The 23854-nt window shown below is 48.5% G+C and overlaps 1 protein-coding gene and 1 long non-coding RNA gene across 9 annotated transcripts in view; one reads left to right on the plus strand and one right to left on the minus strand.

Annotated features, from left to right (window-relative positions):
* Positions 1–23854, minus strand: part of RIN2 (Ras and Rab interactor 2) — a 202200-nt gene that overhangs the window by 22166 nt on the left and 156180 nt on the right. For 5 of the 6 annotated variants that reach the window (XM_040247964.1, XM_040247968.1, XM_040247963.1 and 2 more), the window contains 5 exons: positions 21114–21306; positions 17608–17719; positions 13947–14067; positions 5830–5921; positions 1028–2206 (listed from right to left, as the gene is read on the minus strand). In XM_040247964.1, the coding sequence (XP_040103898.1) occupies positions 1028–2206; positions 5830–5921; positions 13947–14067; positions 17608–17719; positions 21114–21306 (1697 nt within the window). The remainder of the gene's footprint in view (positions 1–1027; positions 2207–5829; positions 5922–13946; positions 14068–17607; positions 17720–21113; positions 21307–23854) is intronic. The other variant, XM_040247966.1, reaches the window with a different exon arrangement.
* Positions 1679–11927, plus strand: LOC120868962. 3 transcript variants are annotated; one of them, XR_005722358.1, is made up of 4 exons: positions 1679–1755; positions 2380–2498; positions 3142–3387; positions 11641–11927. It is a non-coding gene; the product is annotated as an uncharacterized LOC120868962 (long non-coding RNA). The 3 variants fall into 3 exon arrangements; XR_005722359.1 differs by lacking the exon at positions 1679–1755 and having other exon boundaries at positions 2201–2498; positions 3142–3188; positions 3287–3387; XR_005722357.1 differs by lacking the exon at positions 1679–1755 and having other exon boundaries at positions 2201–2498.

Consider the following 23854-nt stretch of genomic DNA (forward strand, 5'->3'; position numbering starts at 1 on the left):
CTTGCTCCCTGTGGCAACTCACCCAGCTGCACACCATGGCCTCTGCCCTCCTCTGAGGCTGAAAAAGGGCACTTTCCAACCAATACAGCACAACCACCCATGGCTTGCTGAGACACACCTTCAGGAGACCCTCAATGCCCACAAAGAGCACAAAATCAGGCAGGCAACCAGAATGGTCCAGCCCTGAACAGACCCATCTGCGGCTCCCATTAGTCGCTCCCCCAAATGTATCGGAGCCTGATGCTCAGCCCCCAAGCCAGGTATACAGCATGAAGTCAACTTCAAAAAGCGTGTTTCTAGTTCAGATCAGCCCAGGGGGTGGAGTGTGTTGCTGTTTTGAATTCCGGAGAAACCACCAAGAGAACTAACACAGGATACACTGTCCTGCCAGGCCACAAGCTACAAATATATATATATATTATATATATATACAGCATATATATATATATAATATATATATTTGTCATTTTATTGAAGTATAGTTGATTTACAAAAAAAAAAAAATTAGTTTCAGGTGTATAACAAACTCATACATATATATATATATATATATATATATATATACACAAACACATCCTGGAGGAGAAAATGGCAATCCACTTCAGTATTCTTGCCTGGAGAATCCAATGGAAAGAGGAGCCTGGTGAGCTATAGTCTGTGGGGTTGCAAAGAGTCGGACACAACTGAGCGCATAAATCCACACATATATAGATACACACGTATGTATTCTTTTTCAGACTCCTCCCATATAGGTTATTACAAACTATTAAGTATATAGGTCCTTGTGCTGTACAGTAGGTCCTTGTTGCTTACCTATTTTACCTACAGTGGGGTGTATCTGTTAATCCCAAACTCCTCATATCTCCCTCCCTCCCCTTCCCCCTTTGATAACTCTAAGTTTCTTTCTACGGCTGTGAATTTCTGAATTCCACTGGTATCTTTTCTCGATAGCACGTATGAGCAATTCTATACACACACACACACACACACACACACACATGTATTTTAAAGGCAAGGTGGCACTCACCTATCTGGTCTTCGGGGATCAGCGATTCGATGGGGGGGTCCAGCTCGGAGCTCTGGGACAGGTAGTTCTTCACTTGGGTCATGAACTGCCGGATGGTCTGCAGGAGGTCGGTGCTGGACACGTGGCACTCCTTGTTCTCCTGCAGGAAGCTCACGTAGTCCTGCACCAGGCAGCCGAAGTAGGTGCGCTTGTCGCGGGCCAGCTCGGCGATCCGGCGCACCATGCGCTTCTCCGGGGTCAGGAACGAGCTGAAGACGCCGCTCATCTTGCGGAGCTGGGACTTGACGAGCTTGGGCAGCACGAAGGAGCTGTTCCGCTTCTTCTTGGACTTGATCGGGGGGGCCATGGTCTCCTGGTCGCTCTCGCCGTCGTAGTCCTCCAGGCTGCTGTTGGTGTCCGCCTCGTAGCCAAAGAGGGGCATGCTGCGGTCCAGGTCCAGCGAGTCGGAGGAGGAAGTGGAAAGGCTCATGTCACTCAGCCGCTGGCGGCCCGCGCGCCACGGGGGCCGGGATGCCGAGGCCGACGCGGCGGCGCGCCGGGCCCTTGCGCAATCCCCCGAGGCCAGGACCGCCTCCGCCTCCGTCTCCGCCGGGGCAGGGCTCCCCCCTGCGCCGCCCGCCGGGCCCGCTGCGGGCTCCGGGCGAGGCCGGCCGCCGGTCAAGGTTTTGGCGCCGCCCTCCGCCTCGAGGAAAGACGCCTGCTTCTTGAGCCGGGGTGGAGGCACGGGGGTGGGTTTCGCTCCAAGCCGCGCCGCGTCCCCGGGCTGGTGCAGGGCGACGGTTTCCGGCATGCCGGCCGGGGGCGCCACGGGCCCGGCCAGCTGGGGGCCGGCGGGCTGACTATGAATAGCGGGCGGCGGGGGCCGGGGCGGCGGGGACCGAGGCCTCTCGGTGCCATCAGCGTCGGGAGTCCGGGTGCAGGGCCGCCGGGGCCCCCCGCCGAGGTCCTGGCTGTGCACTTTGAAGAACAGGGGATTAATAAAGCACAGGGCCCCGTTGGTCTGGCTGCACTCCAGTTCCGAGGGCGTCCTGGTTTTTATAGAATGCACTCCATTTATCAGGCAGAGCTGACGCGAGGAGGCCGGACCCACGCCGTCGTCGCCGCCACCGTCGGAGGAGGGAGGCCTATGGGGAGGTGGAGGGTTTGGGGGTTTGTTGTCAGCTGGAGAGCTCCAAAAATCTGAAAGTCATTATCAGTGAACACAAGAATGTAAATACAGTGCACTCGGCCGGTCCATCACAAACAGCACACTTGCCTGGCAATGCATGGCTTTGGAGGGGAGGTGCTACGCTGGAGTGTGGTGTTTTCCTCTCTTTCTCTTTTTGCTTTTAACTGCATTCCTTTACTGGAAGGGCTGGAAATGCTGCCAGGCCCAGCTGCAGGCTCCCGGGAAGGTTCAGGAGGCTTTGGGCTTCAAGGCTCTTGAGAAATGGCTTGGCTGTTGCCCACAGAGGGCCCAGCCCTTCCCCAGGTGAGGAAAAAGGAATAGTGGGAGCTGGGAGAAGGCTGGGGGGGGGGGGGGGGGGGGGGGGGGCCCCCGGGGGGGGGGGGGGGTGGGCTTCCCACTTGCTCCACCAAGAGGGAGTTTGCCCGCCCAGTGGCAGCACCCTTTCTGATGGGTCCCCTTATCCTGGGGTGCCCTCCTCCGCCCCCTAGGGCCTGCAGTTCCCCTTTAATGGGCAGGACTACCAGCTGGGTCTGTGGACATTACACAATCTGCCTGGGGTTTTACACATTCAGCATTAAAACCCAAAAGGAGGAAAAATGCACTCACGGGGCCCATCAGCAAAAAAAAAAAAAAAAAAAAAACAGGACAGCTGGGCTCAGGCCAAGGATAAGTGCAAGTTTGACTGTCTTTGTGGTTTGCTGCCCACTCTTGCCAAATCTTCCAGCCTCCTAGCCGTAGCCACTTCGGCTCAGCACACTCTGGAGTGGGGCACATCGCTGTGATTGCAGCCACCCTGCCTGTGCGTCCTTGGACGGACAGGTTGGTCTTCCATGCAGATTGAGGGAGGCTGATAAATAAATACCTGGTGTCATTTCCATCTGGAATAGGTTGCTATCTCTACAGCTTTGCCTTGTTTTGTTTGCTGAAACTGTGTTTCTTTCCTAAGGGCCCAGAATGGCTGGTCACTGGGATCGTGGAGTTCGTGGAGAGAGGGTGAGGCTGGGAGCCCTGGGCCTGCCTTGTCTTCGCCATGCACACCCCTGACCTCGGCTCCTGTTGCCTGCTTTCTGTAGTTCTTCCTTCCCTCTAAGGTCTGTGCTGTCCAACAGGGAAGCCAACAGCCACCTGTGGCCAGTGAGCGCTTGAAATCCAGCTTGTGCAACAAGGGACTCGATTTTCCATCTTATTTCATGTAAACCCATTTAAATGTAAAACCAGACAATTCCATTACTGGGAAACTCAAGTAGGTCTGGAACTGGGGTATGTGAAACTACTTCTTCAATTGTAAATTTAATGGAATCTAAATACTGATCCATGTATTTTTGCTGAAAATTTAGTGCCTGAATAGAAGTGTGCTGTAAGGATATAATATATACTGGATTTCAAACACTTAGCAAGAAAAAAAGAAGGTAAAATATTTCATTACTATTTTAAAAAATAGAGATGATATATCGAAATAGCATTTCACATAGTAAATAAATTATAAAAATTAACTGCACCTTTAATTCTCTTTCATGTGGCCACTAGGAAATTTAAAAAGTGCGCACTGGCTGGCCTTACATATTTTTATAGTGGCCAGTATAGGGCTGCTCTAGCTCGAAATTTAGCCCTCTTTAAATTCCTACTGTCACCGTTAAGATTTTGCAAATATAGAACATGTAGTTCCTGTGTATGTGTTATTTCCATACAGGCTATAAAGCTGGGGAGTGGGCAAGGGGGAGAGACCCTATGGATCCTTAAACCCTTGCTGTGGCTGCCACATAGCAGACCCTCCACAAACACTTGATGGATGAACAAAATACATGAGGTACAGGGTTTTAAAAAGGGATGTCTCTTCACAAAATGAAGTGCACAGCAACAATTACACGTTGATTGTCTATGGGCTTCTCTGGTGGCTCAGACGGTAAGGAATCTGCCTGCAGTGCAAGAGACCTGGGTTTGAGCCCTGGGTCAGGAAGATCCCTAGGAGAAGGGAAAGGCTACCCACTCCAGTATTCTTGTCTGAAGACTTCCATGGATAGAGGAGGCCAGGAGCCTGGTGGGCTACAGTCCACAGGGTCGCAGAGACTGGGACATGATTGAGCAATTAATACTTTCACTTTTTTTTAAAAAATTGCTTTTGGTGAGTGGCCACCAGAACAGTTTTTGTTTGTTTGTTTGTTTGTTTGCCTCAGCCTTTGCAGGGATCAAGGGCTGCCCACAGATACTCTAGTCCTTGAGCCCTGGCACGAAGCACACGTAGCAGGTGGGCCACCCACCTAGGGGTCCCATGGACAGAGGCCACCAGAGGAAACAGAGGTCTGGAACGCGTCCTCAACAGGGCTAGCATCTCGGTGGGGATGTGACCTTAAACTCAGGAAATGCTCTGAACTCTCTCCAAGGGCTATAAAGCTCAGTGGCAGAGATGGCATGACTTTTCAGCAGGGGCACTTATGTGGCCCTGGTATTTTTACCAGGACTCTGCCTCCTTGTCCTGCGACCCAGCTGCCCATCAGGCAGGCCTTGGACGCATGTGGCAATTCTTCTGAGGCAATCTAGGTTTCAGAGGGAACATGACTCTTAACTCCAGCTTCTCTGTGAATTCTGCAGGCTCCCCTGGCAATGGGACCCTCTTCAGAACAAATTCTTTAGAGTAAGGGGAAAACGTGCCCAAGGAAGGACTTTTCTTATTTGCTGGGTCAAGTATCACAGTTTCTTAGGTTCTAAGAATCCTGGGACTTGCACTTCTGAATCCCAAAGTGAAGTGAAGTTGCTCAGTCATGTCCAACTCTTTGTGACTCTGTGGACTATAGCCCACCAGGCTCCTCCATCCATGGGATTCTCCAGGCAAGAATACTGGAGTGGGCTGCCATTTCTTTCTCCAACTCTCACGCAAATACCATGGCCTGGTTGTTCATCTATCTGAAGACTGGAGCCCTGAAATCTTAAGAGAATTCCCCTTTCCCATCAAGGAGGAAAACATTGTATGTGTGTATGTGTGAGAAAGTCAAATGCACACAGATTCCCTAGGGCAACAGGACCCAGAAGTGACACTGGGGAGTGGTGTGTCCTGAGCCCCTACCATCCACCGCCCAGCACGGAGCTGGGTTGAGAGGCACAAGGGGAAGCGAACATCTGGCTGGTCGGATTGGGGATGCACGGCAGGGTGAGGGACGTGGCCGAGAACACCAGGGCCGGAACTGAGACAGAGAGGAACTGAGACAGATGTTCCTGTGCAGTCAGATTCCTCAAAGCACAGAAGTGCCATCAACGCTGTGCGTTCTAGAATAAAACTCAAGCAGGGGAGGTGCCCGCGCTGGACTTCCCTGTCCATCAGTCATGGCCATTCCCCAGCAAGATGCCATAGAAAGGCAGGACCTATGACGGACACACACCAGACATTTGGGGGAGCTCAAACTCATCAACAGGAGGTACTGGGGAGAACTGTGGGAGCTCCCCAGGCAAACCTAGCACCTGCCTCTGAGAACTGGTTCAATGCTTGACTTAGAAAAAGTCTCTCAAAAGGTGTGACTCGGGGCCTCCTGAAGTTCTGCCATGGAGGTGAGGGTTACATTCTGATGCAACAACGTATCAGGGGCCACTGGCTCTGCTCCACCCATGCATGACAAGAGACTAGGCAAGGGCACCCACTTACTTAGTCCCAGCTGGGCGAGTTCTTCAAGCTGAGCCTCGGTCTTGGCTGTTGAAATGGCATAAGGCAACTTCAAGGTAAATGGCAGGACATCCCTGATTTTTCAAAAGAGAGAATACACATGATTACACATCTTGTTTCTGTCTCTTGCTTTCATTTCCATCCTAGAAAGGTTTCAGCTGAAAATATTTTATTTTCTTGTAAGTCTTGTTGATTTACAGTGTTTCCGATATACAGCAAAGTGATTCAGTTTACTTTGCCAACAAAGGTCCATCTAGTCAAGGCTATGGTTTTTCCAGTGGTCATGTATGGATGTGAGAGTTGGACTGTGAAGAAGGCTGAGCGCCGAAGAATTGATGCTTTTGAACTGTGGTGTTGGAGAAGACTCTTTAGAGTCCCTTGGACTGCAAGGAGATCCAACCAGTCCATTCTAAAGGAGATCAGCCCTGAGTGTTCTTTGGAAGGACTGATGCTAAAGCTGAAACTCCAGTACTTTGGCCACCTCATGCGAAGAGTTGAATCATCGGAAAAGACTCTGATGCTGGGAGGGATTGGGGGCAGGAGGAGAAGGGGACGACAGAGGATGAGATGGCTGGATGGCATCACCGACTCGATGGATCTGAGTTTGAGTGAACTCCGGGAGTTGGTGATGGACAGGGAGGCCTGGTGTGCCACGAATCATGGGGTCGAAAGAGTCAGACACGACTGAGCAGCTGAACTGAACTGAACTGAACTGACAGTCTTTTTCCAGATTCTTTTCCATTATAGGTTATTACAAGATATTGAATATAGTGCCCTGTGCTGTGCAGTAGATCCCTGTTATTTATCTACAGCTTTAATTATTTCAACATTGCAGCATATTCAACCAGACTTGTCTTGACTGGTGACTGGACTGGGGGGTCATGACTTCTGCCCATGTTAACACATGCAGGACAGACTGAGTTCCTGGTTCCAGATCAGCAGTGAAGACTGAATTGCATTCCCGGGCAGCTAAACTCTATCTAGAGTTAATACTGGACTCTGACTATGATGGTTGATCCATCATGCAAATAATACATTAGGTATCAATTTGCTACCTGCTCTGGATATTGGGGCTTCTATCATAGCTCAGTGGTAAAGAATCTGCCTGCAATGCAGGAGACCTGGGTTCGACCTCTTCCAACAACACAAGAGAAGACTCTACACGTGGACATCACCAGATGGTCAACACCAAAATCAGACTGATTATATTCTTTGCAGCCAAAGATGGAGAAGCTCTATACAGTCAGCAAAAAAAAAAAAAAAAAAAAGACTGGGAGCTGACTGGCTCAGATCATGAACTCCATATTGCCAAATTCAGACTTAAATTGAAGAAAGTAGGGAAAACCACTAGACCACTCAGGTATGACCTAAATAAAATCCCTTATGATTATACAGTGGAAGTGAGAAATAGATTTAAGGGCTTAGATCTGATAGACAGAGTACCTGATGAACTATGGACGGAGGTTCGTGACCTTGTATAGGAGACAGGGATCAAGACCATCCCCATGGAAAAGAAATGCACAAAAGCAAAATGGCTGTCTGAGGAGGCCTTACAAATAGCTGTGAAAAGAAGAGAAGAGAAAAGCAAAGGAGAAAAGGAAAGATATTCCCATTTGAATGCAGAGTTCCAAAGAATAGCAAGGAGAGATAAGAAAGCCTTCCTCAGCGATCAATGCAAAGAAATAGAGGAAAACAACAGAATGGGAAAGACTAGAGATCTCTTCAAGAAAATTAGAGATACCAAGGGAACATTTCATGCAAAGATGGGCTCGATAAAGGACACAAATGGTCTGGACCTAACAGAAGCAGAAGATATTAAGAAGAGGTGGCAACAATACACGGAAGAACTGTACAAAAAATATCTTCATGACCCAGATAATCACAATGGTGTGATTACTCACCTAGAGCCAGACATCCTGGAATGTGAAGTCAAGTGGGCCTTAGATAGCATCACTACGAACAAAGCTAGTGGAGGTGATGGAATTCCAGTTGAGCTAATTCAAATCCTGAAAGATGATGCTGTGAAAGTGCTGCACTCAATATGCCAGCAAATTTGGAAAACTCAGCAGTGGCCATAGGACTGGAAAAGGTGTTTTCATTCCAATCCCAAAGAAAGGCAATGCCAAAGAATGCTCAAACTGCCGCACAATTGCACTCATCTCACACGCTAGTAAAGTAATGCTCAAAATTCTCCAAGCCAGGCTTCAGCAATATGTGAACCGTGAACTTCTAGATGTTCAAACTAGTTTTAGAAGAGGCAGAGGAACCAGGGATCAAACTGCCAACATCCGCTGGATCTTCAAAAAAGCAAGAGAGTTCCAGAAAAACATCTATTTCTGCTTTATTGACTATGCCAAAGCCTTCGACAGTGTGGATCACAATAAACTGTGGAAAATTCTGACAGAGATGGGAATACCAGACCACCTGACCTGCCTCTTAGAAACCTATATGGAGATCAGGAAGCAACAGTTAGAACTGGACATGGAACTGAGTGGTTCCAAATAGGAAAAGGAATACATCAAGGCTGTATATTGTCACCCTGCTTATTTAACTTATATGCAGAGTACATCATGAGAAACACTGGGCTGGAAGAAGCACAAGCTGGAATCAAGATTGCTAGGAGAAATATCAATAACCTCAGATATGCAGATGACACCAGCCTTATGGCAGAAAGTGAAGAGGAAATAAAAAGCCTCTTGATGAAAGTGAAAGAGGAGAGTGAAAAAGTTAGCTTAAAGCTCAACATTCAGAAAACGAAGATCATGACATCTGGTCCCATCAGTTCATGGCAAATAGATGGGGAAACAGTGGCAGACTTTATTTTTTTGGGCTCCAAAATCACTGCAGATGGTGATTGCAGTCATGAAATTAAAAAGACGCTTACTCCTTGGAAGGAAAGTTATGACCAACCTAGATAGCATATTCAAAAGCAGAGACATTACTTTGCCAACAAAGGTCCGTCTAGTCAAGGCTATGGTTTTTCCAGTGGTCATGTATGGATGTGAGAATTGGACTGTGAAGAAAGCTGAGTGCCGAAGAATTGATGCTTTTGAACTCTGGTGCTGGAGAAGACTCTTGAGAGTCCCTTGGACTGCAAGGAGATCCAACCAGTCCATCCTAAAGGAGACCAGTCCTGGGTGTTCACTGGAAGGACTGATGCTGAGGCTGAAACTCCAGGACTTTGGCCACCTCATGCGAAGAGTTGACTCATTGGAAAAGACTCTGATGCTGGGAGGGATTGGGGGCAGGAGGAGAAGGGGATGACCGAGGATGAGATGGCTGATGACATCACTGACTTGATGGACATGGGTTTGTGTGAACTCTGGGAGTTGGTGATGGACAGGGACGCCTGGTGTGCTGCAATTCATGGGGTCACAAAGAGTCGGACACGACTGAGCAACTGAACTCAACTGAACTGGATGTTGGACCCCAACTCCCTGGGTGGGAATATGTGATCCTAAACTGCGATGTGTGATCCTAAACTGAGATGTGTTACCCACTGCCTTTCCCACGTTAGGTTCTCAGTGAATGTCTGTTGATTTTCCTTGTGAGGGGTTCCAGGTGGAGCCCAAACGCTGTCCTTGTGTGCTGGTGGCAGACCTTCCTCTTGAGCCTTCAGGTTGTGTTTGTCTAACTGTGATGTGTGCCTGAATCCCCGAGGGTCTTGTGAGGCTGGGCTCTGATTCAACAGGTCTAGGGGAGGCTGGAGGTTTGGCATTTCTGCCAAGCTCCCTGCCCCTGGATCACACTTTGAGCAGAAAAGCAAAACTAAAGGACCTCATGTGACAACCCTGCCCCTGAACAGTCTGGTGCCATGTGTGGACCAGGATACACACGCACTGCAGCACTGCAGACCAGCAGACCCAAGGGGAAGGAGCTGGGCTTGCAAAAGGATCCTGCCGTGGCCAGAGCATAGCGTCACCACTGTGACCTCTTGCTTTGTGATCTCCCGTTTTTCCCAAAGGGCAAAGGGAGACTTGAGAAACATTTGCTCATCTCCATATACAAGGATCTGGGCTTCCCTGGTGGCTCAGATGGTAAAGACTCCGCCTGCAATGCTAGGAGACCTGGGTTCGATCCCTGGGTCAGGAAGATCCCCTGAAGAAGGAAATGGCAACCCACTCGAGTATTCTTGCCTGTAGAATCCCACAGACAGAGGAACCTGGTGGGCTACAGTCCATGGGGGTCAAAGACACAACTGAGAGACTAACACTTAGACACAAGGATTAGGGTCATGCTCTCAGCACTAGTGAAATCTAAACGGGGCTCAGCACACAACCTGGCCTGATACAGATGGGAGAGAGTGTGCTTCAAATAAATAGATGAATGAATGTGCAATGACAATAATGACTTCTCAGGAAAGGACTTTTTTTTTTTTTCCCATTGATGGTATTGATCTTACAAAGAAAGAATTCATTCATTCATCCAGCAAAGTCTGTGGTCATCCACAATGTGCCAGACACTGTTCTAGGTGCTTCGAACAAAACAAAGTCCACACCTGCATGAAGCGTCACTCCAGTGGATGCCAGCAGACAGAGAACAATAACGCAATTCATAGAATCTACGAGAAGCGGATGTGCTCCATGGATAAAAATAAAGCACAAAAGCAGAAAAATAAAGAGGGTTCAAGCGTGAGAGTTGGCCTCATAGTCCAGGCAGAGGGAACAGCAGGTGCAAAGGCCCTGGGGTGGGAGAGTGTCTGGCGTGTATAAAGAACAGCAAGGAGACCCCTCCCCACCCATGCCTGTGGTGAAGTGTGTGAGGGCAACGCTTGGAGTGTCTGTCTACACAAGACGCTCTGGATATTTCCACTGAAGAAAGTAACTACACCAAACAACTTGTCATTTACAGTAAGACTGGGCAACACTCTGGGCTACAGCAGATTAAATCTGGATGAGCAGAGAATCTTGGAGCCCTTGAGGCTGTTGACAATGAACAACAAATTAGTAAGGTTGATGAAAAGAGCAAAACATGAATAGAGTGTAACAGGGTCACGAGGGTTCACATAAATATTAGGAGCTGGCAGTCAAGAGGCTCCTCTTGCCAGGGTGTCAAGCCAGGGACACATCCTGCTTCCAGGAGAGCCTTCTTCTCCTAGATGCTGCAATCACCTCCCTCTACTTGTCCCTGTACATCTGTTCTGGATGAAGCAGGTGGAGTGTCAGGGGACACAGCATTTGTGTAAGAGCAGCTGCCTGACCCAGGAGAGGCCATGGCCCTGATGATAATCTTAAGTGAAGGCTAACGAGAACCAGAACTTTGTAAGGCCAAAGCATCATGCAAATATATGTTTCCATGGCTTGCCCACTTCATGAAAACCTACTTTCTTTAGACGATCTGGGAGGAAAACCACGTATTGTCTGACTCAAGCAGGTTCTTTACCACTGAGTCACCTGGGAAGCCCCAAACAAAAACCAACCTACGTTTATTTTAAGATTTTACTTTGCCCAGCACAGTACCTAGAGCCTAAAACATCGCGCGCTTGGTTTTGGTTTTCCTTAATGACAGAGATGGCAGGAAACCACACCTGTCATTCACTCACAGGTGGTTTTAGGCTTTGATCTACTAGAAAATTAGATGTTGATTGTGAGCCCTCTCCCGCCATGCCGGGCAAGGGCACAACCCGGCCCCTCCTCACATACATACACAAGAGGGTGCCTCCTTCTCACCTACACCCCGGCTCTAAAACTCTCATGATAGACAAAATAAAGCCATCTTTGTTAAAAATGTCTCACTCAAGAGTGTTAATACATGCGTACTCATTTTATAAGTTTGTTTTTACTCCCTGTGTAGATTTTCTAAAGAGGAGGAGATGGCTATTAATCACAAAATGTCAACAGAGGGGTCTGCCTGTGAGCACCTGTCTTGGCATCACGTGTGTAGGTCACCAAGGCTTCTGCGGGCTCTGTCCCACCCAGTCATCCAGCGGCCCTGGACAGCGGTACCCAGTCTCCCATGACCACCGATGGCAGAGATGATCTCTTTCTCAGGCTGCCAAACCCTGTTTTCTGGGTGGGATGATCTTTTTTTTTTCTTTTTAACTTATTTAGCTTTAATTGAAGAATAACAGCTTTACAATATTGTGTTGTTTCCGCCATACATCAACATGAATCACCCATAGGGACACATATGTCCCCTCCCTCTTGGACCTCCTTCCCACCTCCTACCCCATCCCACCCCTCTAGGTTGTCACAGAGCCTAGGTGGGACTATCTTTCATAACAACAGCAGGCCCATCAAGACGTGAACTATGGCGTGCAAACTCTGGCCAACCTCGCCTCTGGCCTACATGCTAGGTTGATCATCACTCTCAGGGGCTCGTGCCATAGCAAGTGTGCATGTCTGGGGATGTGGGGGTTCTGCACTGCCCTCCTCAATTGAGCGGATTCCCTCACACCTGGGCAGGTGGTGGCCCCTGCAGGATACTCACGGGGTTGCGGTCAGTCCCATTCAGGGGCGTAAAAGCCCTGTTTCTTCCCTCTCTGAAAGTGCCTCCCCCATCAGGCTGCTGACCATGCCTTCGGCTGGCCTGGTCTGGGGACCTCCGGGAATGGACAGCTTGGTGCCTCCTCTACCACCCGCCAAGGGTCTAGTCCAAGAGGTGCAACAAACACCTAACTCAGTTTTTGAGAAACAGCCCACATATTAAATTAACATAAAATAACCCGATTCCAAATAGACTTCTCAGCCACAGGTGGGATGGGGATGAAAAGTATCTTTTGCAAAAAACCCCAGGAACACATGCCCATCTCTGCTCTGTCAGCTGCAACAGATGTGGAGAAAACCCCAGGGACTCCCCCCACCTCCCCACCCGAGCCAGGCTACCTGAGAGGAGGCAATGTTAGCCTCTGGAGACAATGCGTTTCGATCCTGATTCACAGTAAGAATCCTTGATTTGAGAAACTGGGGTGGCTCACAAGAAAATAAAGAAAGAAAGCCTTTCCCAATTTGCGCCCCCTGACACTTGTTAACATCGGGGTTTGGGGCTTAGCTTCATGTAGACTGAAACAGTTCCTTTAGTTACAAAAAGGACAGGGGTACCCAGCGGGCCTAAAGGAGAGGGATGCAAGATTTAGGGGCTGAAGGCACCCACAATTCTAGATGAACTGCATCCACTGGGGAGTTTTCCAAAACATTAGGACCTTGGTTTATTTTGAAGTAGAAAAGGATATATTGCTTTGCCAGGCAAGGGGGACAGGGAAGGCCTCTGCCTTGAAAAGCTATGTGTGCCAATCCCAGAGGAGTTGTTTTTTTTGGGGGGGGGGGTGGAGTATAGCCAATTAACAATGTTGTGATAGTTTCAGGTGAACAGCTAAGGGACTCAGCAATACATACACATGTATCCATTCTCACCCAAACTCCCCTCCCATCCAGCCTGCCACAAAACATTGTGCAGAGTTGCCTGTGCTATATAGAAGGTCCTTGTTGGTTATCCAGTTTATTCTTTTTTTTTTTTTAATTATCTATTTGGCTGTACCGGGTCTTTATTGCAGCATGTGGGATCTTGCTCCCCAGGCAGGGATCGAGCCCAGGCCCCCTGCATTGGGAGTACAGAGTCTTAGCCACTGGACCACCAAAGTTTCCTATCCAGTTTAAATATAGCACTGTGGAATGTCCAACCTAAACTCACTATCCCTTCCACTCCCTCCTCCCCTCAGCAACCATAGGTTCCTTCTCTAAGTCTCTGAGTCTCTTTCTATTTTGTAAGTTCATTTGTATCATTTCTGTTTAGCCTCCACATATAAGGGTTGTCATACCATGTTTCTCCTTCTCTGACTTACTTCATTCAGTGTGACACTCTTAGTTCGATCCATGAGGAATATTAGGATCTTTAAACATTACAGGTTTGCATCACAGGTCCCTTTCTACGCGAGTGTGCGATTTTACATTTACAGGGGCCAGGGCAGTCATTCTGATCTTAAGCCTGCAACAGGGGGGCCTGGGGACCCTTTTACCTCAGGGGCCAATCCTTCCAGGGACATCCAATAGCTGACAAGCCCTCCAGAGCCCCCTGCCCGGGGTGAATCAAGAAACCTGGGGGCTGTTGACAGCGCAGTCACCAAGCAGCGGCTTGACATCAGGAGACAAAGGGAGCCTTACCTGCTGATGCAGTAGAAAGCAATGAGCCGGAATAAATCCGCAAAGCTGATTCCTGAGCCTTCCAGGGAAAAGGCTGGAAAAGAGAGAGTTCGGAAACCAGCTGAGTGTCCCCGAGTGCATCCTGGGAAAGGAAAGGCCCTCGATATTGCTGGCTGGGAGGGCAGGAGCATCTCTGGGCTCCCCGACCGACTCCCGCGCGCCTGATGGGAACCAGCTGTACGGAGGATGCATGGTAGCGGGAGATAGGCCAGGGGAGGGCGGGAGATAGGCCAGGGGAGGGTGGGCGGCCTACAGTAAGTCCAGCCCCTGACTCATCGAGCACGTGCTCCAGTACTTGGTAAACAGAGCAGCCAAGACTCAAATTACACAACTATCTTTTTTTTAAGTTCAGGATACAAAACTGGGCGGAGTCAAGGGGTCGAGAGGCCAGCAGGAGGCAGGGGTTGGGGGGACACCAAGGCCCCCCACCCAGCCCTTGACCCTCCCAGGTGGGACCTCCTCGATCACAAATGCACCATTTGCGGTTAAGACAAAAGGCAGAAGGAGGGTGAAGCCTGGAGGATAACACAGGTTCCCATACATCAGCTTGGGTTCAACTCCGCAAGAAAGATGCTACAATTTATTTACTTCGAGAGCCCCCGCCCCACCCTACTGCCGCCACTAAGTGTGCAACCTTCCAAGAAAGAAGTATTCTGGCAAGATGGTGTGCCATTCTGTAAATCTTCCGAATGATGGAACAGAGAGAGTGGCTTGACTTCAAAAATTCATGTATTTGCCAACCACTCCTTATGCTGTCTTGGCTGAAATAACACCCCGGCAGCCCTTCTTCCAGAAATTCTCCAAAGAGCTTCAGTTCTGTGACGATTCCCTAACTTCAGATGAGTTTCTCTCCTTCCACATCCTCATTTATTTTGCTTATTACTTGCTTATGTTGTATTATTTCGCTTACTTACTATTTCTTTAGTACCCCTACACATATACCCTGACTGACAGACACAGAAAGAGAAACACGTCCATATGTACCACAATTTTGTGAGTGGTGTAAAAGGAAACAAACTTGAGTAGGTTAACATTTCCGGCCTCAGTTTTCTCATCTGTAAAATGGACAATAATTATACTTTCCTTGTCTCCCAGAAGGAGAGTAGTGGGTCGTGCAATTTTTTAAAAAATGGAGTAACTTCTGTGAAAGCAGTTCTATGCAGATATGAGTTGGTACTTATTATGCAAAACACTGTCCAGATGTTATGACGAAATAGCCATGGGATTTGGGGTTTTTTGGTTTTGCTTTTTATATTTATTTATTGGGCTGTGCTGGGTCTTAGTGTGGGCACACAGGAGCTTTAGTTGAGGCATGTGACCTTTCAGTTGCAGCATGTGGGTTCTAGTTCCTTGACCAGGGATCACACCTGGGCCCCATGCATTGGGAGCATGGAGTCTAAGCCACTAGACCACCAGCAAAATCCAAAAATATCTGTTTTTAAGGCCAGCTCTTCCTCGCAAAGAAGGTAGACCCTGCCGGGGAAGGGGTCATCATGGGAGGCCTGTGGTAACCAGTTATAGGCAGGTTAATGTTTTGCTCAGACTAGGCAGACTAGCTCTTTCAGCTACTTTAAAACCAGAGAAGTGATAAAGATCTTCGCAAAACAGGGAGGAAAATCATGCAGCCAGGGAGGGATCTCAGACAACAACAAGAGAAGTTTAAAATACAAAACACTAACTGTACTTATTGTAGGAGGGGAAGGTGGGTGGGATTTGCAAGCTGACTTACCACAGTAAACTGTGGGAATTGTTCATTTGCTAAGTTGTCCGACTCTTTGTGACCCCATGGACTGCAGCACACCAGGCTTCCCTGTCCTTCACTATTCCCTGGAATTTGCTCACATTTATGTCCATTGAGTTACTGATGCCGTCCAACCATCGTGTCCTTTCGCCCTCAATCTTTCCCAGCATCAGGGTCTTTTCTAATGAGTCGGTTCTTTGCATCAGGTGGTCAGAGTATTGGAGCTTCAGCTTCAGCATCAGTCCTTCCAGTGAATATTCAAGGTTGATTTCCTTTAAGATTGATTGGTTGGATCTCCTTTCAAGTCCAAGGGACTCTCAAGAGACGTCTCTAGCACCACAGTTCAAAAGCATCAATTCTTAGGCGCTCAGCTTTCTTTATGGTCCAACTCTCACATCTGTAACATGACTACTGGAAAAATCATAACTTTGACTAGACGGACCTTTGTCAGCAAAGGGATGTCTCTGCTTTTTAATACACCGTCTAGGTTTGCAATGGCTTTCCTTCCAAGGAGCAAGAGTTTTTAAATTTCATGGCTGCAATCACTGTCTGCAGTGATTCTGGAGTCCAAGAAAATAAAATCTGTCACTGTTTCCACTTTTTCCCCATCTATTTGCCATGAAATGATTGCCATGATCTTAGTTTTTTGAATGCTGAGTTTGATGCCAGCTTTTTCAACTGTGGATGTTAGAAGGGATTTAAAGACCACTTAGATTTATCACCTCTTGGCTAGCTGACTTTAAAAAGCCAACTCAGCATCACCCTTTTTCACTTAACATTTAACTCATTGTCTTTCAGAGGGCGGGTTTGAAATCTACCTTTTGACTCCCTCCTAATGTAAATAAACCGGCAGATCATTAGCCAAGCTTAGTGACTGCTCAGATGACTCTGCACGTGGGAGCTTTTCCCTGACGTCAGCGACCTTGGAAGAGGCCTGGGGGTAAACATCATAGGACCCCATCTACAGCTGACCTGAGGCCAGCTGTAGATCACACAGAGGCTGGCAAGTTCCGCTGTGGCCGGAAACATCTCCTCCAGACCCAGTTAATAGATATTTGGCTCAGCAAGACTCTGAACTCCAGGCAGAGTGGAAGCCTGTATCTGCCCCCACATCAGTCTCGGGACCTTCGGCTCCTTCAAAGACTGAGGCTGCTCAGCTTATGATGAGAATCTGGTCTACATCAGGATCCAAACTGGCCTTCACACCTGGGCTCGCTCACCTGTGGCTGAGAGAGGCCTCCCTCTTGGGGCTGTAGGTCTACCTTCTGATTGTCACTGGGAGGCTCACAGGGCATCAGGATTGTATGTTCCCCTTTTCCTTGAAAACTTGACCTCCCAAAGACTTAATGTTTCCAGGGACCACAGATCAGCAGAAAGAAACCAACATTCCTGATTCTCTCCTTCCAAAACTTCAGCCTATGACCAGTTGCCCTTATAGAACACTGTAGAAGGGTGGCCTGGAGGACACAATCCCCTCTAGGGCTATTCAAGGACTGTGCAGACACACACTTTGGCATAAGATCCCCAAAAAAGATTGTCGTGCAGCCCGTCCTTCAGCTTAGCCATCAGCAAACCTGGGGACCACGCCCGGTGTAACTGGGAAACTAGCCTCTGTGAGGCCCTGTCATGTGCCAGGCAATAGACTATGAACCTTGAACACAGGCTGTTTAACCGAACTGTCAACAGCTCTCTGAGGTCACCACCATCCCAGTATACAGGTAAGAAAACCGAGGCTCCTGTGCTAGGTTATCTATGGAGGATAAGTGACAGCTCCGGGACTCAGACCCACATCTATCACATCTTCAAGTTGCAGGCCCTCTCCCCCTGCACTTACTTAAAGACCTCACTCCACCGGGACCTCACCACCTGACGACCACTTACTGTATGTGCTTTCCTTTATGGCAAATTCCTTGAGTGGGACTCCAAATTCACAGGGCAGCCGAAGGCAGAGGACCTTCTTCTGCATTTTGGTGGATTTACGAACCAGGAAGATCTAGGGGAGGGAAAAGAAATGCAAGCTTAAGAGACATCTAGAAGGCTGGGACCTGGGTGTGTCCCTGGGAAGCTACACACGTAGCTTCCATGTATAGAACCCCTCTTGTAGCCAAACTACAGGGCTTTAGGTGCACACTGCTGCCATGGAAACTGACGAGCCAGCAGGCCAGAGATGCCCACCTTTGGTAACCAGTCTCAAGAGGATCCCACTTTCTCTTTGATGGGAACTTCTTCACGAGACTGAGAACCTCCTCAATCTGTGAAACATTTTCAGTTTGGTGACTATTTTACAGCTCATGATACATACTCTCCAGCCTATGTCTGATAAGGCGTCCTGGCTGATGAACCCTAAATTCTAGACACAGGCTCAGCCATTGGTGGAGAATTGGAAGTTCACTGGCTAATCTGGCTCATGGGTGTATTTAAGATAGAAATCTGAATTTGTTGCCAACAGTGGAAGAGCACAAGGTCTTTCACTTTACACATGAAAATCTGAGTGGCCAGCGTCTCTTGGAAAATGGGATAATAAGGCAAGATCTGGCTTGGCCACACCTGCTGGAGCTGAAAATGGGAAGTGCTCTGAGGTTCGTTCCAGCCAACACACAGGCTGGTGGTCCCTTTACTCTTGACTCACTTTGCTTTACGACAACTCCTTCCAATTCCAAATAGTGTCTTTAGATGTATGTTTAAACCAGCCCAACCCCAGTGCTGATCTCAGGAGACCATCCAAGCATATGTTACTGTGAGCTGGGTATGCCACATTCAGCTGTGCACTGCACAAACCTGGGGGCATCATCTACGCAGGGTGTCATCTACCTGGCGAGCGTCATGACAAACAAAATGGTACTCCCTGGAGTTTGTGGTGTGGTGGCCTGGCTGCATGCCGGTTTCCTCCTGTGACTCACGACTCTTCTCCAAGGAGACCATCCTGTCCTTTTTCTTCATCTCTCTTTGCTCTGTGTTTGGATATCTGCTCCTAAGGTTCTGTAGCCTTTTACTTTTCCCACCTAAGTGTCATCTCTTTCTTGGTATCAGGTCAATAGCTCCTAAGATACTTTTATGAGGGGGGAAGCGGTAATGGGAACTGGGTGTCTGTGGAAGACAGGAAGGTCATCTTCAGGGCTCTCTTTTTCCCCAGCGACCATAGAGAGGTGGCCACAGAATGTGCCAGCTGTGGGAACCAATGGTTCTGGGTCACCCTGAAGCAGAAGCAGGTGTTCCCACAATGCTTTTGTGATGAGGAAAAGCCTCAGAGTACTGCTAGGAGGCAGCTGCTGGTTGGTGGAAAGAAGTATCTCTCCCTTTGGGAGGTGGGGGTCTCTTTGAGTTTTGAGGCTCAGGGAGGGTACAATCTCTGAGCCTTGTCTCTTGAACATCCAAAACCTTAGGTCAGCAGTTGGCAAAGCATGGCTTACAGACCACACCTATCCTGCCACTTGCTTTCATAAATAAAGTTTTATTGACATACAGGCTTGCTCCTTGGTCTACATACTTAAACAGCTGTGGCTGCCCTATGATGGCAGAGTTGAGTGGCTGTGACAGAGGCTCTATAGCCACAAAGCCCCAGATACTGATATTCTGACTCTTCACAGAAAGAGTTTGCTGATCCTTATCTTAGGGCTATAGTTGAATTAGGGACGGTGGCATCCTAAGGACCAGATGCCACTAGCGTTGGTCTTTCAAACCTTTTTCTTTCACACACCCGCTCCTCCTTTTCAGGATCCTTGCTTCTCCTGGTGAACTGTGGCCTCTCCCCTCATCACCCTGCCCTCAGCCCCATCCCATCAGGCAGATCCTGCCCAGGGATCCAGTAGGTGGAGAACCTCCTGCCTGACTTGCTCCCCACGAGTTTCCAGCAGGAATGGACATGCCTGACTCCAGGTGCTGGGGTGAGCAGGAAGAGGAAGTGTTGCCTAGCAACCTCCCTCCTTAGAATTTTTTTTGCAGAAATACAGGAGCAGACAGCTCAACTTGCAAAAAGTGGGGGCCTCACAGAAAGGGGTCCTGATCATATAGACCAAAACCAGAGGCAACAACCCGGTGTGCTGGCCAAGGAATTCTCCACAAGGATGATCCAATACTGCGCCTGTCCTCCTGAACATGTTCCAGCAGAGGACTTAGTCCTGTCTGCTTCCGTCAGATGAGGAACAAAGACTCACTTGTGAGTCAAAAAGTGACAACCGACAAGCTTTGGCTGATAGGAAACTGGAAAGTTTATTTTTGTGTCCAGCTGTTACAACATTCCTCAGCCAGCTACTGAAGGAATTTTCTCCCTGCCTCTCCATCTATTTCTTAGTTTCTATCTCTTGTTGTGTGTTGTTTCCAGTCTTACTTTGTCTGTAATTTATTGTATTTACCCTTGTTTTAGAAGCGTACATTGTACACAATCGCAGTCCCCAAGAACTTTCTATAATGGTGGAAATGTTCTATACTTTGCACTCTCCATTCAATATGGTAGCCACCAGACATTGGGGATAGTGAGATCTTAAAATATGGCTAGTGCCACTGACGAACCAAATGTTTTATTCTATTTTATTAATGTAATTTAAATAGCTACATGAAGCTAGTGGCCACCATGTCAGATGGCACAGAATATATCTACCTATCACTGAATAACATTTTCTAAGAAACTTCTGTAGTATCACGGAGTGGGCTTGAGTTAGATGAGACTAGCCTTGGGTGAAAGTGAAAGTTGCTCAGTAGTGTCTGACTCTTTGCAGCTCTGTGGATTATACAATCCATGGAATTCTCTAGGCCAAAATACTGGAGTGGGTAGCTTTTCCCTTCTCCAGGGGATCTTCCCAACCCAGGGATTGAACCCAGGTTTCCCGCATTGCACGTAGATTCTTTACCAGCTGAGCCACACGGGAAGCCCTTGTGTGGCCTTGGCTAGGGGGTTGCTGAAGAAACCAGACTGGGCCTTGATTTGTCACTGAGACCACACAAGGGAAAGAGGATGACTCTGGCAGCCAGAGTAGACAAGACTAGCGATGTGGAATTTCTGAAGGTTGGGTCCTGAACTGGATGGCTAGACCCAGGCCAGGGCTCCCGGGCTCATAATGAAAGGAAAACCACGACCCCACAACCAGGCTCATCCTCCATGCCACATCTCAAGAAGTCAGGCCCAGGGCCCATGGCCAGCGGCCCCTCCTCAGTACCCAGGTGCCCTATTATCCCTCAGAGTCTTGAGGTCCCAAGGTCACCGGGCAGATGAAGGGCTCTGTTTTGGGAGCTGCTCATAGTTTCCAGAATTTCTCTGCATTGTAATGAGACACACAAACTGGGAACCGTGCTCCCTAGGGGCTGCGAAGAACTCTCTGGAACTTGCTGTCTTTCTCTTTGGTGAAGTGACGGCCCTGCCCGCCGCCCCAATTTCTCACTTAGAGTCTTACCCCCGGAGGCTGTGCTTGCAGGACTCCGGCCGCCTCCTCCTCACTCAGGCTTAGCTGCAGCCATATGGGGTGGGTGTGCAGGAGTCGGTCCAAGATGCTGAGCCTGTTGGAGAGGCTGTCGTAGCCCGAGTCCCGGGGGCAGGTCTTGGCATCCGTTTCCTCGGAGTAGTGATCGTCCTTGTGTCTTACCATGCTAGGAGAGAGAATTGGCAGGGATCAGACGGCTGCAGCGAGGTCTCCCTCATGAGGACAGCACCCTGCGCTCTTCTTGGCTGGACCTATCCTGGCCCAGGGCCCCATCCTTCATCACCACCTCTTCTGTCTTCCCCTCCAGACTGAAAGCTTTCCAGGGGCAGACACTGGGTTCTATTATCACTCTGTATGTCTAACATTGTAGCAAGTCCTCAACACCCCTCAACACTCTCAACCTTCCCCTTTTAACCCAGTTTTCACAGGGTTCTAAATATCCTAAATGCTGTTTACTCTGTTTTCTGCAATTAGGGCATGTCTTCACTTTCAGCAAAAAGAAACTCTAAGTGCTAAATTCCATACAGTAACCATGAGGCCAAGAGTATGACTAGGCAAGCTCTGAAAACACAGATGAACATTCCTCAGGCACACTCGTTTCATACCCATATAAACTGTATTTCATTTCCTTTCAGGCACTTTCACTATTAATATTATTTCTAATAGAACCCCACAGTGGAATGGTATTGCATTATTCATAAAACCATATGAATATTTTTCATAGTTGTCATAAAGTGGAAACAGTCCAAATCTCCATCAACTAAAGAAAGAATAAATAAAATGTGGTATATCCAGAAAATGGAATTTTATTCAGCCGTAACAGTCATTGATTCTTTTTATGACTGAGCCGTTGATCCATGCTGCAAAATGGAAGACTTTGAAGACCCCATGGAATGGAATGAAACCTTGAGGATCCCACACTAAGTGAAAGAAACCAGGCACAACAGTGTACTGATCCCATTTATGCAAAATATCTGAGTTAGATAAAAACATAGAGACAGAAAGATTAGTGATTGCCAAGGATTGGGGAGGGGTTGGGGTAGGTCATGACCACTAAAGGGTTTAGAGGTTCTTTCCAGGTAACAAAAATGTTCTGGAATGAGACGAGCTGATGGCTGTGCAACTTTGCGAAATACTGAAGAAAACCGCTGAACTTTATGGTATGTGAATGAAATCTCAGTACAAAAATATCACCTTGATGTATATCATCTCCTCTGCCTTCCAACCCTAACCCTATTTCTGAGTACTTAATCCCGATTTTACAAGTGAGGAAACTGAGGTTCAACAAGCTCCAGAGTAATAAACAGCCATGAAATGGCAAAGCCGGAAACCTCAGAAGTTTGGTATTTCTCCAGGTTTGCAGCTAACAGGTGAGATCACAAACACAATAAGGCTGTAACCTGGGGGTGTCTACTGTTGGCCAAACCTTCAGAAATACTCTCTTATCTGCTCTTCACAGTAGCCCTGAAAGGAGGTGCCAGGATCCTAGCTTTCAAAAAGAGGACCCGGAGGCTCAGGCCGAGGAACAACACTCTGCTGAGAGAGGGTGGAGGTCCCCATCTAAGGCTGCCTAAGCTCTGGGGTATCTTTCCTCTGCCACATTCAGAGTTCTCCATGCTGGTCATCCCTGTGGTCCCCCGTGGTCATCCCCACTGGCCCCAATAGCCAGTGGGACCACCAGGCCTACCCACCCATGTCTGTACGGTTGAGTTCAGGTGGGGTACACACCATCTTCAAATGTCTGCACTCCAAGAGACCCATACATGTGGGCTGAAGGAAGCCTTCAACAGTGAGGAAGACAGGTGATGGGGTCTGAATGTAAGGGGAGAGGGAAGAAGAGGTATGCCACCCTCCTGTGGACCACTCTGCTCTAACAGATCACGTGGGAGCATGCAGACTTAGGAACCATACACCCCCCGCCACCCCATGACAGCACATGGGCCACTAGAGACCGTATCCCACCTTCTCCCCTGCCACCTCTAGACCTGCTCCAGATCTAAAGACTCTCCAGATCTAAAGAATCTAGGGCTTCCATTCAATATTTACATTTCATCTGTTCTCAAGTAAGGAGTGTTTTCCTTTACTGCTGCTACAAGTTTCCATATGGGGCCAACTGTGCCCAGAAAGGGTAGTTCCTCATTCTGGAAATGCCATTCCAGGGCCTCCAGGTGTTTTGAAGAGAATCTCTGCAGTGCTCAGGACAAACTCTTCACAATGAAGCTGGTGTAAACATTCCTTTCCCATGAGGTAAAGAAGGCAACTTTACAGCACTGGTTTCCACCCTCGGCTGCGCATGAAAATTGCCTGGGGAATATAAATTTTTGTGATGGCTAGACAGCACCCCCAGAACAAATAAATCAGACACTCTGGGGGCAGAATGCAGACATCAGAATGGTTCAGCTTCCCCAGGCAGCCCCAGCCTGCACCCAAGTTTATAACCATTGCTTTGCATCAGTGCTTGAGCCTGGGGGAGCAATCCCCTGGGGGTGTGAAGCCACATGCGCTTCCTGGTTTCAGCCCCAGAGGTTTTGATTCTGCAGGTCTGGGGTGGGCCCAGGACTCTGCATTTCTAGCAAACTCTAGGGGAATTCTGATGCTGCCAGCCCCAGAACTCGAGGAGCACAGGCTAGAGGCCTAAGAGCAAAATATGCACTTGAACCCAGACCCAATTAGGTGGTTGGTGTTTGTGTCTTGTTTGGGCCTGAGAGCATACA

Source organism: Oryx dammah, unplaced genomic scaffold (genome assembly GCF_014754425.2).
Source record: "Oryx dammah isolate SB20612 unplaced genomic scaffold, SCBI_Odam_1.1 HiC_scaffold_10, whole genome shotgun sequence".
NCBI lineage: Eukaryota > Metazoa > Chordata > Mammalia > Artiodactyla > Bovidae > Oryx > Oryx dammah.